The 17351-nt window shown below is 39.3% G+C and overlaps 1 protein-coding gene across 31 annotated transcripts in view; it reads right to left on the bottom strand.

The window, feature by feature from the left end:
- The window catches only part of LOC100644118 (twitchin), a 77050-nt gene that overhangs the window by 40043 nt on the left and 19656 nt on the right, over window positions 1-17351 (bottom strand). For 4 of the 31 annotated variants that reach the window (XM_048414547.1, XM_048414545.1, XM_048414532.1 and 1 more), the window contains 35 exons: window positions 17218-17274; window positions 17068-17124; window positions 16934-16990; window positions 16792-16857; window positions 16660-16716; window positions 16543-16599; window positions 16391-16459; window positions 16227-16283; window positions 16097-16153; window positions 15838-15894; window positions 15691-15747; window positions 15499-15552; window positions 15363-15416; window positions 15148-15246; window positions 15010-15063; window positions 14607-14660; window positions 14453-14509; window positions 14273-14329; window positions 14085-14135; window positions 13923-13961; window positions 13782-13835; window positions 13626-13691; window positions 13470-13526; window positions 13231-13287; window positions 13042-13098; window positions 12440-12484; window positions 12109-12150; window positions 11794-11952; window positions 10723-10908; window positions 10567-10581; window positions 8945-9124; window positions 6836-6880; window positions 4367-4405; window positions 866-1013; window positions 34-270 (listed from right to left, as the gene is read on the bottom strand). In XM_048414547.1, the coding sequence (XP_048270504.1) occupies window positions 34-270; window positions 866-1013; window positions 4367-4405; window positions 6836-6880; window positions 8945-9124; window positions 10567-10581; window positions 10723-10908; window positions 11794-11952; window positions 12109-12150; window positions 12440-12484; window positions 13042-13098; window positions 13231-13287; window positions 13470-13526; window positions 13626-13691; window positions 13782-13835; window positions 13923-13961; window positions 14085-14135; window positions 14273-14329; window positions 14453-14509; window positions 14607-14660; window positions 15010-15063; window positions 15148-15246; window positions 15363-15416; window positions 15499-15552; window positions 15691-15747; window positions 15838-15894; window positions 16097-16153; window positions 16227-16283; window positions 16391-16459; window positions 16543-16599; window positions 16660-16716; window positions 16792-16857; window positions 16934-16990; window positions 17068-17124; window positions 17218-17274 (2554 nt within the window). Of the gene's footprint in view, window positions 1-33; window positions 271-865; window positions 1014-4366; window positions 4406-5017; window positions 5057-6835; window positions 6881-8944; window positions 9125-10566; window positions 10582-10722; window positions 10909-11793; window positions 11953-12108; window positions 12151-12439; window positions 12485-13041; window positions 13099-13230; window positions 13288-13469; window positions 13527-13625; window positions 13692-13781; window positions 13836-13922; window positions 13962-14084; window positions 14136-14272; window positions 14330-14452; window positions 14510-14606; window positions 14661-15009; window positions 15064-15147; window positions 15247-15362; window positions 15417-15498; window positions 15553-15690; window positions 15748-15837; window positions 15895-16096; window positions 16154-16226; window positions 16284-16390; window positions 16460-16542; window positions 16600-16659; window positions 16717-16791; window positions 16858-16933; window positions 16991-17067; window positions 17125-17217; window positions 17275-17351 lie in introns of all 31 variants that reach the window. The other 27 variants (XM_048414558.1, XM_048414530.1, XM_048414557.1 and 24 more) reach the window with 20 other exon arrangements.

Consider the following 17351-nt stretch of genomic DNA (forward strand, 5'->3'; position numbering starts at 1 on the left):
GTTTAATACGTAGAAAGGGAGAAGAGAGCTTACCGGAAACGTAGAGCTGCATCTCGGCAGAGTCCTCGCCATGGATGTTGCTCACGACGACCTTGTATGTGCCCTCGTCGTTGGGCTTCGTCTTCCTCATGCAGAGGGTGATCGTATTGGTCTCTGTGTCCGTAAGGAACTTGAATCGGCCACCTTCGATGATCTCGGTGATACCCTTGTAGAATTTGAAGGTCGGCGCAGGCGTACCTTCCACCCCAACAGTGAGGTACGCCGTCGAATCTGAGAGAAACGTTCATCGTATTCCATCGGTCGAGTTGATTCGACAAGGAAATCAACGGAGACGATTTATCGTTACTTGCGGCTTTTGGCTGCTCTGTTCGATCGGAACATTATCCCAACGCATTGCCAGTAGTGCAATTAGCTTCTTCAGAGGGTCGTATGACGCACCGAAATTTTTGCTTATGACGAAAATAGGAATATATTGGTTTGGCAACTAAGTGATTGCGAATTTTATCAATACCACCTAATGACAAAATCCGCAATCACTTAGTTGCCAAGCCAATAGAAATACAGCAATACCGATACAGCGAAAGGAATGAACGTTAACGCAGAATAAAAATTGTTTGCATAGGAATACAGATACGCTAATATAGGAATGTAGGAATATAGAGATAATGCTCCTATCGAACACGGTATACAACCAGAAGGCTCAAGTAATATTGAGTTGGCAACTAAGTGATCGCGGATTTTGTCAATACCATCTAATGGCAAAATCCGCAATCACTTAGTTGCCAAGCCAATAGTAATCGCAAAAACTCAGGTCACGGAAGCCTTGAAGTTTCAAAGGAGAGAAAGTAGAATGTAGGTAACGTACCTTCGACGGCGGAATATGATTCCTGAACATCGACGATTTGAGGTGGTCCCGCTGGTCCGACATCTCGAAGAGGTGTGCTCGGCTGATTGATCTTATTCTCGAGGTCCGCCACGCTGGGTCTTCTGACGTCCGCACTCGGACGACGACGCTGTATCAATCGATAATCGATGAATCATAAACCATTTACATCGTTCCCTTTGTTTATTTTTCTTTTTTCGCTTTAAAAAGCGTTACAAGCTTTCGGAAAAAGCAAGCAAGCTGAAGAGATCAAGTACGTGACTTTCGTCGCCTTACCTGCGCTTCCTTGATTTACCTGGTCGCGATAACTGCATACGGCAACTCACGAAATTATTAAGTAACTATATTATCTGTCTGTTACACGAAACATTTTGAAAATAACGTTGTAACGAGGTCGATAAAGTTTGAAACATATCTGAAAGTATATACGTGAACGTTTACCGCAGATACGCGTATGTATATTTGGTGTAAAATTACTACGCAGCACGAATCGCCGTCTTAGACGCAAAGTACGTATCGAAGACGACTGCATCGAAATTTAAAATACTTGGCGTTCATATTTGTGCAAATATCGAAACATTTCCGTGAGTCGCTGTAAATATTCGCAACAGATAATACCGTGACTCGGACGAAAGTCACGACTCGTTCGAAGCTCGGTGCTCTCATGCTGTGTGCGTGGTGCTAATTATTAATCATGCATTTTAGTCACACCGTTAACCTACGTAATTAGTAGAAAGCGTTATCGTTAACTGTTATTCACAATATTAGCGCAAGTAAATCGGAGCCGTAAAACGGGGTCAGTTTTATACAGATTCATATCTTTGGAAATTAAACAGTAATTAAACAGTGAAACGGAAATTTGTTTCATCGGCGAAATATCATAATGTATGCATAATGTTCGCGTTTCTATACTTTCACAATTTCTGATGATGAAAAATCTCCGTTAATCGGTCTGCCGTGTACAAAGAATGTGTCTGACCACGTTCGGGTACTCCTGAGGGTTTCACGTACTCGTTAGCTAAAGTAAATTCGAGGATCCTCCAAGAGGCGTTTGCCGATGATTCGAACCGATCTATTCTTTGGATCGATCGATGCAAAAGAATTTCTTTGCTCGAATACCTCGAGCAGAATCCTCGAGTATACGCAGGAGAAGGAAAGATTTTACATATGTACGTTTGTATGCTTTTCCATTCTGGTTCCACAGCTCGTTGTTACAATACGATACAATGAATGGCGAAGAGAACCAGAATGATTTGTGATCAGAATGTACAGGGTACACATAGGATACATATAAATGAAAGGTTTCCGAGTTACGTGGAGAGGATGTTTTGCTTCGTCGATGCCGAATCGATGAGAATTCGGCGCGCAATTTTCACCAGTTGATCAGTCACAAGGTTAAACCTAGCGCTACGAGATTAAGACTCAGTACGAAGAATTTCGTGTCTTAATACGTGAGAAGAGCTTCGCTGCGAAACAATAAGTAAGTACGCATAAAAACTCGGTAGCTATTGTTCGTTGCGTCGATCGACAATACATTTTCCTCATACGCTAATCGTAAAAATTCTCTACGTTTCTTAACGTGTACGTTTTTCTACACGATGACGATGAATGTTTTATAAATTATACCATCGATATGGTATAATCTGAACTATCGATCGATGCGTTTTGCACAACTAGAACCATGTAACGATGATGCGTGCAAATAAAAAATGTGCGCTTTCACTGGGATTATAAGTGTTCGTTAAATCACAGAAGCGTTCAAGCTTCAACTGCGAATCTTTTATTTGCATCGCTGTTTCATTCGAAGGGTACTCGATGCGCAAGTGGAACTTTCGTGACGCTTACGAAATTTCTCGGTCGTCGTCACGCCATCGCTGTTAGATACAATTGCTATACACGAAGGCATGGTTAATAAGACATATATAGGAACACAATCGATGAGATGGAGAAATACAATGGATTGTGACGAAAAACAGAGAGAGCGTGAGCGAGAGAGAGAGAGAGATACACACACAGTTGACAATTTCTAAAATGGACTGAGAAGACGAAAAGGAAGGGGAAAGGAAAAGAAGGAGGAATTACTATCGACACAGTTTTACCACCTTTTTTGTTGTTTAGTTACACTATCGCGATTCCATTACCGCATTCCTCTATGTGGATTATTTACGAAAAGGCACATCGAATAGTACAATATGCACGGGTACGACGATACACATAAAAAATAAAACACATAATATTCGCGATCTGTGTACACTTATCGGATAGGTGAATAAACAAATTAATAAACAAATGAACGTCGTACCTATGGTTATAACAGAATCGATCGCTAACACATAGCATGGTGAGAGCACGGTGAATAATTACATGTATACTACTCTTGTTCGCGAGAGATTAGCATTCGTATCGCAATTTCATAACAAGCAATACTCGGTTTTAACTTATACATATGTATATGAACCGTGCTGCGATCTTCGACTGTCGACTATAATTCGATGTTGCTGTCAGCTCAACGAGTTCTAGGGAAACGTTCGACGTGAAATTATTAAGTTGTCCGAAAAGTGTCTTTCTTTTACAGACGCATCTTTATACAAACATGAAACCTAATCTGTCGAACGTTGTAATCTTTATCTTGATAAATAATTGAGAAAATAAAATGGATCATACGTAATTCGATAGAATTGTGCATCCATTATTTCCTTAGAAAACGAAAGATACTTTTCGGATGATCTAATAGAAGAAGAAACGGCGGACAAGAAGAGGAATTTTCTCGTATTTTGTTAAAGAAAGAGGTTTGAACGTTTGAATCGAAAACCAGCGAAAGAACGCAGCAGGGTTGCGTCTCAAACAGGTCGTAGCAGCATAAAAATCACGGATAAATCGAAGTTTTCAACGTGAAAGGCGAAATCCAGTTGAGCAACGTTGTCCGACTAAACCGTACTTACGCTACTGCGGCTTGTTTGACACCGAACGTCCGATACTACTTTAAACACGAAAAATAGATGCGTAAATTGGTACATAAAAAAAGAAACAAATATATATTGCTATGGATGGAAACATCGACTGAAAGAAATATTTCTTACCACTATCTAATTTCTACGTTCTCAATATACATAGTATTCGCTCGAATTAAGCAAACGTTTATACTACATAGCTGCGGGACGTTTCGACTGCAAATATACCGTGTTTAGTCGACGAGCAAGTACTAGACGGCAAGACAAAATTATCCGTAAAATAAATAAACAAAGATAGGCGCGCGAAATTTATCGTCGACTAGGCACGAGAGGCGCGTTTACTCGCTGAGAAACGTCCGTTGAGCGGTTTTTGCAAAAACTATGTACAGACGCGCATTGCGAACAATTCGGAGCTTTGCGGCACGCATCAAAAATGAAAAAAATAGAGATGAAAAAAAAAAGAAGAAAAAGAAACAGAAATATGTTGGATACAACGCGTTCTGTAATTTGAAATACAGTAATATGAGCTAACCTCTTTCCCCTGTAGTTCACCAGGACGGCCGGATTTATTCTGTACGTGGTGCGTGAAAAATGGAAAAAAAAAAGTAGAAAGTAAAAAACAGAGAAAAATCATTTGGGTGAAAAAGTCAGAAGGGGGCGGGGATTCGAGACGTCTGATAGGGAGATTCTTATCGGAGAAAATAAGACGGATTTACGTCTGATTGCCAGTGTACTCTCTCGAACACGTAGAAACGGGCCTCGATGGTAGAGATAGCGGGGAGTGGACAGCAGCGGCGACAGCTTCAAAAAATTTAACTAAAAAAAAGGGTGGTATAGTCGCAAAATTAATATTATCGGCGTTCCATGGTGGTATGCGGCATTTTCTGCGTGTCCTGCGCCTGGCAATTCAACATTCGGCTTGTGGTTTTATAGCTTGTCGTTGTTAAACTGCTCTTTGATAAATAGTATAGCTGTACTCGAGGGAATCCAATTCAAATCCATCGTGGCTGGGTCAGGTATGAGCGGTTGAAAAAAATAGATTTACAAAAAAAAAAAGATGTATGAAAGTAGTGAGAGCAAAAAAAAATCGAAGTCGTAGAAGTGAGAAACATATAGAGAAAGATCTCGCAGGTAATGCTATTCGGGCAGGTAAGCTTTGTGTTATAGCGAACACAAATCTCACCTTAGCTTCAAGCACCTCGCCGGGACGTAACTTTCCCAACTGCAAAAAATTATAGAGACCATCGTGAGCATTGTGCGTGTACATCGGTTAGTCGCGCGATGTCTTCCGATATCCTTTGTTATCGCATACTGTATCCAAATACGTCGCAGACAAAACGGAGACGGGGAACGTGGGCAAACCTTTGGCAGCGAGATGTCCTTCGAATCGTAAGTTCGAGGTAACAAAATACAAAAACAAAGAGAAAAATACACGACGTCCAAAAACTTAGGGAAAATATCGAGGGGAAAAGAGAATTTAAATGGATGATGATACAAAGAGGTAAAGGTAAACTAGCGACAGACGAATACAAGGTTGCCGAAGTTATTCGACGGATATTCTTCTTTACGACACCTGGCCAATTAATTCACAACACATCGGCGGTGCTAGATTCCGTTTGGTAGAAGTGAGCGGTGTACGTCAGCCAACGCAAGTGCCGTTAAATCAAAGACGGACTTACGCAGTTTCGCATTAAGTAAAGTTCAACGTCTATTTGCCACGACAGTGATTTATCACGCTCTAGAAAGAGACATTGGGGAGTGTGCGGCGATCGAGTTTCTCGCTTGTTCGCAGCCTCGTTGACCGTTATCATCGTCGATGATTCGAACGGCCACGATCCGAGAAAATCGGTCTGAGAATCCGTGGCGTGTCCGCGAGACTCGGCTAGAAATAACGATAAAGCACTGGTTGGATCGCGGACGCGTTTGATTAATCGATGGCAAGTATTAAATGTACAGAGGCATAAATCACAGTCGTCCTTCGTGTCCGGTAAATTGATAGTTTTACCCGACCGTTGGCAGCAAGGTAACAAGTGTCGGGACTGCGTAGAACGCATTCCTACTGCGAGTAAATGACATATAAACGTACGTAGGTAAAGACGAAGTGGTATACGTTCGAAAGTAACCAGGTTTCATGCGTCGTGGATGTTTGTCGCTAGCCTGGGCATTTGTTAACGCCGACGCCTGTCCTTTCCGAACGATGTTTGCCAAAATGTAATCTACGATTCGTAATATACGCGAACGGCAATACGAAAGTTTATACACCAATGATTTAAGATCGTTGAAACGTCCGTTTCGCGCCAGACACGCCTCGGATGATTCTTTCGTTGTTATCCTTGCGACTGTTGTTGTTGCTGTTATGATTATTATCATTGCTATTATTATTATTATTATAATTATTAACATCCTTACGATTAACGATATTAATATTAAAGTAATAATCGTGGAGTGTAGAGTGCTGAGAGATTCGGTTGCAACATATCCGTGCCAGGTGCAGTGGTGCGTTGGTGCAATAGTGCAATTGGTGCATACTTCCACGTCAATAATTATTAATTTATAGAAGAGAGTGGAGCCGAGGTTTTCTCGAATCGATGCGTCTCGATGGAACCTGTGCTCGTACGAACGATCCCGCGCCAAATTTCCAAATCTTCTCGTAGTCGAATTGTTCGAACGTTAACACTCGAGATCTCGAGAGTAAAAGACGCAAGAGAAAGAACGACAATTTTTCGAGCGCGAGATCATTGAAAATGACATATCAAGTAAGTAAAATAAATTGGCGATAGAAGATGAGAAGTGAGCAGGCAAAGTCGAACGAAGAGACCAACGAGTAGAGGAATTGCGCTTTCGGCAGACGCGCTCTTCGTTCAACGTTCCAATAGGTGTGTGTTTGTAAAAGAAGTAACGTGCGAGTAAAAGAACAAGTGAAAGTGAAATAAGTGCATTGGTAGTCGAGTAAGGTTGCAGACGAGGCATTCGCTTTCCCATTTCCAGTGATTTTCCTCACCTTGCGCTCGTCCACCACCTCGCCTGGTCGCAGCTTTCTATTCTCCTATGAATCAAACTCTTCTTTACTAATCTGTATCGTTTCGAAAGTCGCTGTACGTGTACGCGCTTATACGCACGCACATCCATGCACGTGTGCATTACCATCCATAACTATCTGGTCACTTCCCAACTATCGCAAATACATCAAATACGCTTGAAACGAGCCTCAATTTAATTCAAATTTTTCATCTTGTCTCGTGCAACCGTATACTCGCACAGTTAACAGACATCGATGAGAACGATTGTTTGTATTAATTCGAATAAAGATTGGAAAACTTCGCTTCGCTTTAAGCATTTAATTAACGTGCAGAGACGAAGCTAGTTACGCGAAGAGGCAAAGAATTAGCGGCTCGGTTCTTCCATCACGACGATATCGAAGATATGATAAAGATATGAAACATCCGATCAAATTATATCGGGTGTCCAAATACTTATGGACGATAGTTAGAGATAAACGTCTGGTACGACGAGGACGACTTTCATTTTATCCTTCAAAGATTCATTTTGCTTGCATGTGGTTCCTTGATCCGCTTACTTTCCACGCTGCATCGAACACTCGTAGCTAAGATATCTCGCGAAAGACGAGAAGGGTAATATGGTAAGGGGAAAGTGGTTTTTCAGAAGCTGGGCTGTTTGGACGATTCACGAGTAGGATTGCTTTACTAGCTTTGCTGACACTAATATCAACGTACACACCCGACACGTAATTTCGTATCGTCAGACAAACACGTCGGGGGTTCACGTGATTGGACATCTAGCTCTAAGACTATCACGATTGGGATCACTAAATCACTGACGTTGCTACGAAACTGCAAAAAAACTCCAACAATTCTAGGGCTAACCAGCAGTAGCCACTGATCTACCTACGCTTTTATCTAGTTCTGTACACGAGCTAACGTTTTCTATAGTTCAGAATCTTTATGTTTCGTTTTTTTCTGGTTACTCAAACTCTCAATTTTACAAAAAAAAAAAAAAGATACTACGTTTAGCCAACAGTCCAAGGATAAGCGACTTTGTTTCAGTCAAAATTTCGTTCGTTTAATTGGTCGTTCGTACAAATCGAAAGAAAAATTGAGAGCACGAGTAACCTACGAGCGTTCCCCTCGAACGATCAGCCGATTTGCTCCGTTAAAACGTTACTTTTCGTCGCCAGCAGCAACGAAATCGAGCGATCGCATTGCGCGCATTATTCGAATCCTTTGATACGTTAATCTGTCGTCGTTTATGATGTACGTATCACCGATTTTAGACGTTGGACACGCCCAGTCAGTCGCGAATCAAAAATTAGTAATGAGTAATTGGACAAAAATAGGCTCGAACGCGTCTATTTCTGGAAACGTATTAAATATCACGGGCTATTAAGAACATTGCTTGGCAATCTGACAAAAAGACCTTGATTAACGAGTTTTACGATCAAATTCGTTACCGATCCAAAAGCTTCGATCTTTCGTCGTCCAGACGAACACGTATCGGAGCAAATCGCTTTTCGAGGCAGACTGGCTGCGATGGTACCGATTCTAACGGCGATCAAAGCGATCGAATAAGCGAACAATCGAACGGTTGAACGATTGGATGGCCGAATAGTCAAATAGTCTTTTGCCCTTTCGGTTTTCGTTAAGAAAATTGTACCATCGTCTTGTAGTAATCGCGTTTAGATTTAAAATTAGCTTAAGGGGACAACTGGAAGTCGCCCTTTAGTCGCAAAGCAACAGGAGTATGAAATAAATAACAACGATAATGACAAATAGACGAATGGTCAAATGGAACAATAGAAATTTTAATAGTCGCGAAGGCTATCGAAAAACTCCAAAGTGGTCGAATAATCGAACGAGACAGTCAAGAATTTCGTATAGTTGCGAGTTGAGGGTTGTCAAAGAGATGGAAAGATAAGCGAATAGTCAAATAGTGGAATGGTCCGATGCAGAATGAAATTTCACGTAATCGCGAAAGTTAGCAAAGTGGTTGGATGATAGGCTAATCATCGTAAACGATACCATCGCAGCTGTTCACTCGATAGTCCAAAAGCGTAATCGATATACCTCGCGGATAAACACAATCCGTAACATACCTCGTCACTGATAATCAGACTGGGTCTGCGACCCAATTCTTCGGGTGGTATCAAGGATCCCCGTCGACTGGTTGTGCCGCTGCCGGGTATCAGGGAACTCCTTCTGCTTCCAACCGGCGTTACGTCTTTGATAACTTCGATCTTCGGTGCTTCGGGTGCTTTGATCTCTGGCACCTTTGGCTAAGTACGCGAGAAAATCAATTATCAATTCAGATTGCGTCCTATTTCGAATTTGGGAAAGTAAGCGATAGCTGAGGCGAAATCGCGGCCGAACGATACGCATTCGTAGAAGAATCTGTATATATCGGGTAACCGAGAAAGTTTTGGCGTTATTAAACGTTGAAAAAGAAACGCGCAAGCAAAGAAGGTAATTTGTCGGTGAAAATAATTATTCTCGGCTAATGAAGCAAGCCTTATAAATGCCACGTTTATCAAAATTATAGTCTACGGAATTGAAGAACTTTTGCAACGCCGTTTTCACAGTCGGTGTGTTTGCTGAGCGCAAATTTAACAGATAAGCGATCGTCCGAGTGGCTAACGAGACATTTCCCTCCTAGCCTTTGTATTTTCTCAGAGATCACACGTGCGAACACGACAATCTCGCATCGTCTTGTACGAGTAGAATGCTTTCGTGCTTCGCTAATATCGTCTGCAACGTTATTTTTACAACAGCTTCTTCAACTGTCTACGAGCAAAGTAGGTACAACATTTGCAGTAACAGTATGCGGAGAACGTAGCGATTCGCAATGAACGAGAGAAAAAACACCAGAACTTTCTTCGGTTAACGTCTCTCCTAAAGATCCCGAGAAACTGAAACATAGAAACACGTCTGTCGGATTTACCGAAGGATCGAGAACCGATGAAACGTTATCGTCGACGGCTCCTAGAACGCGATCGCGATCACGATCGTGCTGAGATTAAGACTGAATCGAGACTGTCCGGTCTGCCGCGAGAAATCAACGCGAAGAGATACGATCGGGCACAAACGGGTCGCAATAACACCGAAAATAGCGATCGACATTTTCTCCATCCTAATTTTCAAGTCGAAAAATTAGGGATCCGAGGGGGGTGATATACGAGCGGTTATTTGCCAAAATAGTTCCCCCTCTTTCGCGGGTATCCGGATGCAGGGTGGTGGTGGACACGGGACCCATCGGTTGCCAAACGGTCATTTTGTTCGTTCGATTATTAGCGCTAGTATAGAAGCGCGTTGCGTTAATTACGTTTGAGAGAAGATCGAACCAGGATTACCGGGCTATTTGCGTCGGCGATCTTTTATCCGCGGCAAACCACGACCGAGACCACTTGCTAATCCGCCAGCAAGGATTTCGTGTCACCGCATCGTCTACGACCCTGAGCGTAGCCTCCGTTAAACGTCGATTAATATTAGACCAATAGACGAACTCGTGAGGAAAAGGTGCTCGATCGTTTCTCTGAGTTAATCGCTCGCTGATTTGCAACTTTAACTCTGCAATTTGTAATCGAGCTTACGGAATTCCAGGAATCTCGACTGATCGTACTTAGGCGCGACGTTGCAAAAGTCTTGTCATTCCTGACGTAAAGCGAAGCAGCTTGGCAAAATCGTTTTCTTATTCTTGCATTAATAACGAGAAATTACTCACCTTGGAATCGAACTTCTGTCCGCCGCGTGAAAAGAGAATTCATTAGTAGTGGAATAAACGACGTTTGATCTTATCAAATTAATTATCGACACAAAGTAAATATAGTTGATCGGTTTAACGCAACAGAATGAAAAATGAGAGCAACGTTTCTCTTACTTGCGTGGTTGGTCTGTCCAACTTGGTTTTATCTCGGGGCGCGTACTCCCCGAATTCGAATTCTTGCGGCTTCTCCAAAACCGGCCGCTCGTAATCTGGAATCTCCGGAAGCTCGTAATCCTTGTCCTTGCTGGCTTTTCTCACTTTCGTCTTCTTGGCTTCCGTCTTTTCCGTCTTCTCAGTTTTCTGCGCGAATGGTTTCCGATTAATTTCTAGCGTCGACGATTTCGTCGATGAAAATCACTCGGGAAGGCACGATAGGTCTGTTGATTTTCTGATTGTTATCGCTATTCTCGCTACTTTCTCGCTGTTATGATATATTAACTCATGGCTATGAAACCACTGAACATTTAGAAACGAAGGGCGAGTTAACGATGGAGCATGTTGAATTTTAAAATTACTCCTGCGAAGCGAGAAAACGTAAATTATCGTGGTCTTCCCTCGTGATCTTCGTACATTGAAGCCGTTCGATAGAACAAAGAGCGACAGATAGAACATCGATTTCAGCATAGAGAATTCGAGTCGACGAGCAAATGTTTTGTACAGCCAAATAGCCGAGATACCTTGAACATTGTTATTATATTAATAATAATATTCGTGTAGATTGAATTAATCGGTTTGTTAACGATTCGCCGAGCTTTCAAGAATTGAGAAAGTGAGAAAAGAGAGAAGAGAAAGTCTTCGAATTATGCACAGTACCTTATACTTTGTGTCGTTGTTATCAACATCGAAGAAAGAGACCAAGCGTAGAAAGTTGTCGAAAATTGGAGGAAACAGTACCGCAGTAAGAGAAGAGACACATCGAATAATCGAGATTGTGAAATTTTATGAGTGGAATTAATAAGTGGAAAGAATCGTCCAGAGTGCGAAAAAGAATTTTTGAAAGTAACAGCGAAAGTACTTAGAACGATCGTAGATTCGAAGAATAAGTAAACAGCCAGTGTATATACATATTATGTAAATTTGAAATATTATGTAAATGTCAATGCATAGAGAAGAGAGAGAGAGAGAAAGAGAGAGAGAAAAAAGAGTATAGTGTACGTATATTTAGATTCCCATTCACGGGAATACCTTCAACTCAACGATAACGCCATTCTCAGGTTTTTGAGGTAATTTTGGCTCCTTCGAAACCGGTTTAAGTTGAATAGATTGAAAGTTCTCGGCTTTAATTTCGTATTTCGGTGGTTTACGCAGTCCGAATTTCTCCACGTTCGTCTTGGGTTCCAATGGCTGCATTTAACGTATCGTTTATTCCAGACAATTTTCAACCAGAATTTACAAATACCAATCCGAATATAACGAAATTGCCTCGTAAATAAGCACCGCGAAACAGTAAAAGTTCTTCTATCAATTACGAATAATTCACGGGAAAATGAAAATACACACCTTCAGTTCTACTTTGTTCAACGTCTTTGTTTCCTCTTCGATCTGTAATTTAAGAAAGTCAAGAATTATATTAGCGAACGAGAAAGATCAAGGTTTTGAGTTTTTGCTTAATATTTTATAATATTTAATAATATTTAATTATTTTAAATACTATTATTATAATATTATTTTAAATATTTAATTATTTTATAATATTTAATATTTAATATTATAAAATTTGCTTAATTAATGTCTATCGTAAGATGTAAGTAATAATTTTTATATCGTTTTGGTACGATACGAGCTAATGTATCAAGATAACAGATATCTGTATACTTCTATATATATCTACCTTCGTTGTAGGTTTCAGGCTGACTTTTCTGAGCGGTTCCTCTACCTGCGAAAATACAAAATAAAAAGTCATTCGAGGGGAGAACTTCAAGAGATTTTGTCAGCGATAATTTGTAAACAATCATGATTCGATGAATTGTTATATTTCTTGTTACGGTGATATTCGTTCTCAGAGATTGCTGAAAAGAGTATGAATATGTTACTTGGTATGATGATTCGATTTAATCTTTGCTGAAAAGATTAAAAACAAATTGATTAAATTAAATTAAATAAATTTAGTTCGTGAGATGAAAAATTGAATGTAAAGAAGTTACGCGATACACACGCCTGTGCGAATTAACCCTGTAGGTGTTGTAGTTATACGTGTCCGTGTGATGAAAAGTTGATGTGAAGAAAGTTATGCGATGATACACACTTGTGCGAAAAAATGCAATTTGTGCCGTGCAGTAATTAAGAGTGTCGTGTCAGTTCTCGGGCAAATGTGAATTGTGTTGTGGTGCATTCTCTCAGCTCGCGAACAATTCGCCGTCCGTATTATCATACTTTGGCAAATATGTTCGCGATAGTATTACTATAGAAACGCGATAGATTGACTTTGTGTACCTTTGGTAGTTCGGGTTTACCAAGCGTGGTTTTAGGTTTCAGGGCAGGTTCTTCCTTCTAAAAAAATTCAATCACGTGACTATTCGTGTTCGTATAAAAAGGAAAAGTAACGCGTAACAAAATTTGGTATCTAAGCAAAAGAAGAAAAAAAGAAAGTCTCGTATTCAAGCAAAAAACGATCTCATGTACCTTAGCCTCCTCGGGTTTACCAAGTGTGGCCTTAGGTTTCGCAGCAGGTTCCTCCTTCTAAAAAGAGTAAATATGTCAAGGATAGTGTTGGGAAAACTAAGAAAAATTTCTTCTATATAGAAAATGTAGTTTCATGACTATCCGTGTTTGTATAAAGAGAGTGTAACGCGTGAAAAAATTGTGCATCTAAACAAAAAAAAAAAAATTTTCGTATTCAAATAAAAAACGATCTCATGTACCTTAGCCTCCTCGGGTTTACCAAGTGTGGCCTTAGGTTTCGCAGCAGGTTCCTCCTTCTAAAAAGAGTAAGTATGTCAAGGATAGTGTCAGGAATACTTAAAAGAAAAAAAAACTATCTGCGCGAAAGGAGTGACTTTTAACGTGGTGTTGTGTACCTTCGCCTCTTCGGGTTTACCGGCGGGTGTTTTGGGTTTCGTTTGCGTTTCGACGGGTTCCTCTTTCTAAAAGTTAATAATCTCGATAATGGAATCATTAAAAAAAAAAAAAGATGTCGCGATTACGACTAGGCAAAAAGTATGCGATTTGTGTACCTTAGTCTCCTCGGGTTTACCGAGAGTGACCTTTGCTTTGGGTGGCTCTGTTTTCTAAAAATCAATCAATCGTATCGTGTGAGGTATTTGTGAGGCGAACATCGATAAATAGTGTATGTATGTCGTATAGGTTTTATGTACCTTGGGTTCTTCTACTTTGGGTGTGGGTTTGAGTTCCTCCTAAAATTAATGGACGTGAACTTAAAGTATTTGAATATGATTCACTCGATACGTATCGTGTATGATGACGTATATACGATATGTAAAATGTGTGTACGATAAAATTGCGTGTTCATTTTGTACCTTCTTTTCTTCCTTTCCGACGATTTTAGCTTTTGTGACGGCTTCCTGCTTCTAAAAAAGTATAGAAACGATCAGATTTATTCGCTGTTCGTTAGTACACTGGCGTTAATACAAGCAACGGCTAGTACTCGATGTTTTTGATATTTTTCAAGAGTAACGCTTTTTAGTTAGGAAATACATTTATATACCTTCGTCCCGTTGGAAATACTGTCCTTTTCTATAGAATCTAACGTAGGTTCTTCGTCCTGAATAACATTCGCACGAATGAATGAAATATACAACAGATAAAGAATAAAAAATAAACAAATAGAAGAACCGTAACAAACTCGTGAGATATTGTAAACTATTGAGTTCTTTATTCCCTGTACCTTAGACCCCTCTGTTGACTTTGTCGATGACCTACGTCGTGTGAGCGGTACTTTCTTCTAAAATTGCAAACGAAGAAACAAAAATTATAAATATACGTGTCGCGTGCTCGATTAATCAAATTGTTGAAAAATAATAATAAAAAAATGCTGGTACCTTGCTCGCTTCGTCAAGTTTGCGAGAGGTAGATTTTGGTTTCGCTTCCTCTTTCTAAAATGATCAAAATTAATTGCAGTTTCTTCCTATTAAATTATTCGTCGTTGTGGCAGTGATACGTGATATTCATGTAGGTGTACGTGTGTGTGTGTATGTATATGCGCTAACGTTCAAAAATATCCAGACCTTTGCTGATTTTCAACGAGATGTATTTCGGTTACAAAATTACGAATGAATCAGAGTACAATAATTTTATTCTTTTGAATCATCATAGCGTATATTTATTGAACGATAGCGTGCGTGCATGTATAATATATATGCAATGTTGTAATATTTTTAGAAATCTAAATTCTATAGAATTTACATATATATATATATATATGTCGTATATCGTATTATGTACCTTGTCCGTCGTCACTTTTTTACGAGTTGTTTTTAATTTCGGTTTAACTTTCTCCTAAAAGAAAAAAAGAAAAAAAAATGTATGTTTCACTTTAGTTTTCAAGTGTTGAGAGACAGAAGAGTATCGATGCTATTCTACCTCTATATCGTCAATCGATTCGATCGAGGGCGTTTCCGATTTATCTTTCAGTGTATCGGGTTTGTCATTTGTTTCGTTTAAATTTGTTTTCCAAGTGTCCTAAAACATGGTCGATTAATACATATAAAAAAGAACAATAAAATAAAAAAATATATTAAAAGGCAGCTTTTGTATGTTACAATTTCGATCGGATTATTTGTGTAGTGCGTATGTACCTCGGGTATTGTGTGCTGTGTCCGTGATAAATCTATGCTAGTCTTTTCTGGCACCTAAAATATCATTCGTTTATAATTCGTTGATACCGAGCAACAATTTTTCATGATGGAAATTTTAATCAAACGAATCATGTACCTTTCTCCAAATTGATTTAATTTCTGGTTCTTGTGGCCTGTCTGCCCAGATGTCCTACAAATCGTGTATTCGATCATGCGTATATATTCGGGTAAATTTTGAACAGTGTACGTCAAAAATGAGAGAGAAAGAGAAAGGAGAAAACGAAGAAGAGATGAAAGAGAAGAAAAAAGAAAAAAAAAAGAAAACTACCTCTATCTCATTATTTGGCTCTTGTATAGTCGATTTAGATGTAATCTTTGGCATATCCTGTAAATGTGTATACGAAACAAAATAAAATAAAAAGTAGTGAATTAAAAATGTGGTACTGAATATTACAATCTATATGCGCTCGTGTACCTTAACGTTCTTAATGGATTCAATTTCAGAATCATCTGGTCTATCTGGCCAAGCATCCTGAAACGTGCTTATTTGTTAATATCTATACTTTCTCTATGCAATGCAATGTACAGTAAAGCCCCCCGTATTCCAACAGAATTTAGTATCAAATTTCTTTGATTAATTCTGTTACAAATACCATTGTTATACTATGAAGGACAGATACTGTGAAATTTCTGTCTTGGAGGCTCTACTGTATTGTAAAAAAAAAAATAACTACCTCTACTTCGTCATTCGGTTCTTTGAATGGCACATTAAATTTAGGCCGTGACTCATCCTATAACGAAACAAAAGCTGCATCAAAAGAACAGTAATCGTACGCAAGGAAAGAATGAATAGCAACGTTCTACCTCGGTGTTTCTAATTAATTTGCTTTCAGGTATGCTTGGTCGTGGATCGATGGAAACCTAAAATTGTTTTCGTTTAATGTTCACAATCTTTCTCGTTTTTTCCGACGATACGAATGAAAATGTAAAATGTAAAATGTTTAGTCGTATAAAGTATGCTGTTATACCTCGTGTATTGTATCTTTACTAGTACTATGGGTTCGTGGTGCAGACTCGTGTAATGACTTTGGAACATCCTAAAATTGTATCTTTATAAGTAATCACCAATCGACTGAAAGTATTGATTAAAAAAAAAAAATCGAATTTATCCATTCTGTACCTCGTATTTACGAACTGGTAATTCGTCGCGTTCAGTATGCTCTGGTCGTGATTTTTCCTACAAACAATTTTGCACGATAACAGGATATAAAAAAAATTCTGATAAAAAGGTATCTACCTTGACGTTAGATTCCTCAGGAATTTTATATTTAATATAATCTGGCTGTGATCGTTCCTACAAACAATTTTGCACGATAAAAAATATAAAAAAATTCTGTCACGCTTAATGCCGATAAACAAAGATATCTACCTCAATGCTTGGTTTCTCAGGGAATTCGCGTGTGACGAGTGATGAATATTTTACATTTAGCGTGTCCTATAATTGGATTGAAGCGTAATTAATCAGTTCGTTCTATAACACGAAAATTGCAAATTTTTCTGTATTCGCGTACCTCACTTTTTCTAATGGATCTTATTTCCGGCTCTCTTGGCACCGAAGCCCAAATATCCTATAAACACGATTTCTTATGAGCATGTGCGTCTTTCATTGTAATATCAAATCATTTTCTTTTAAATAATCGTTTACCTCGATATCATCGTCAGGCTCGGGCTCGTAATATCTAATACTATCTCTCGGTGCGATCTATAATGTCAGTATGTATATTTTAATTTCCAATAAATTCTATGTTTTACATTCTCGCGAATCTGTACTGTGTATATTTAGTGTTTTGTGTACCTTTACGTGTTGTGTTGGTGTTAGCGTAGGTCTAAACTTCGGGGTCTCTCTATCTGCCTAAAAGTGCAAAATAATAAAAAAAAAAATTAAAAATTGGTAAATCATATTTTTTTGCTGGAAAAGAATTGTTTCAT

This window comes from Bombus terrestris, chromosome 2, assembly GCF_910591885.1.
Source record: "Bombus terrestris chromosome 2, iyBomTerr1.2, whole genome shotgun sequence".
Lineage (NCBI taxonomy): Eukaryota > Metazoa > Arthropoda > Insecta > Hymenoptera > Apidae > Bombus > Bombus terrestris.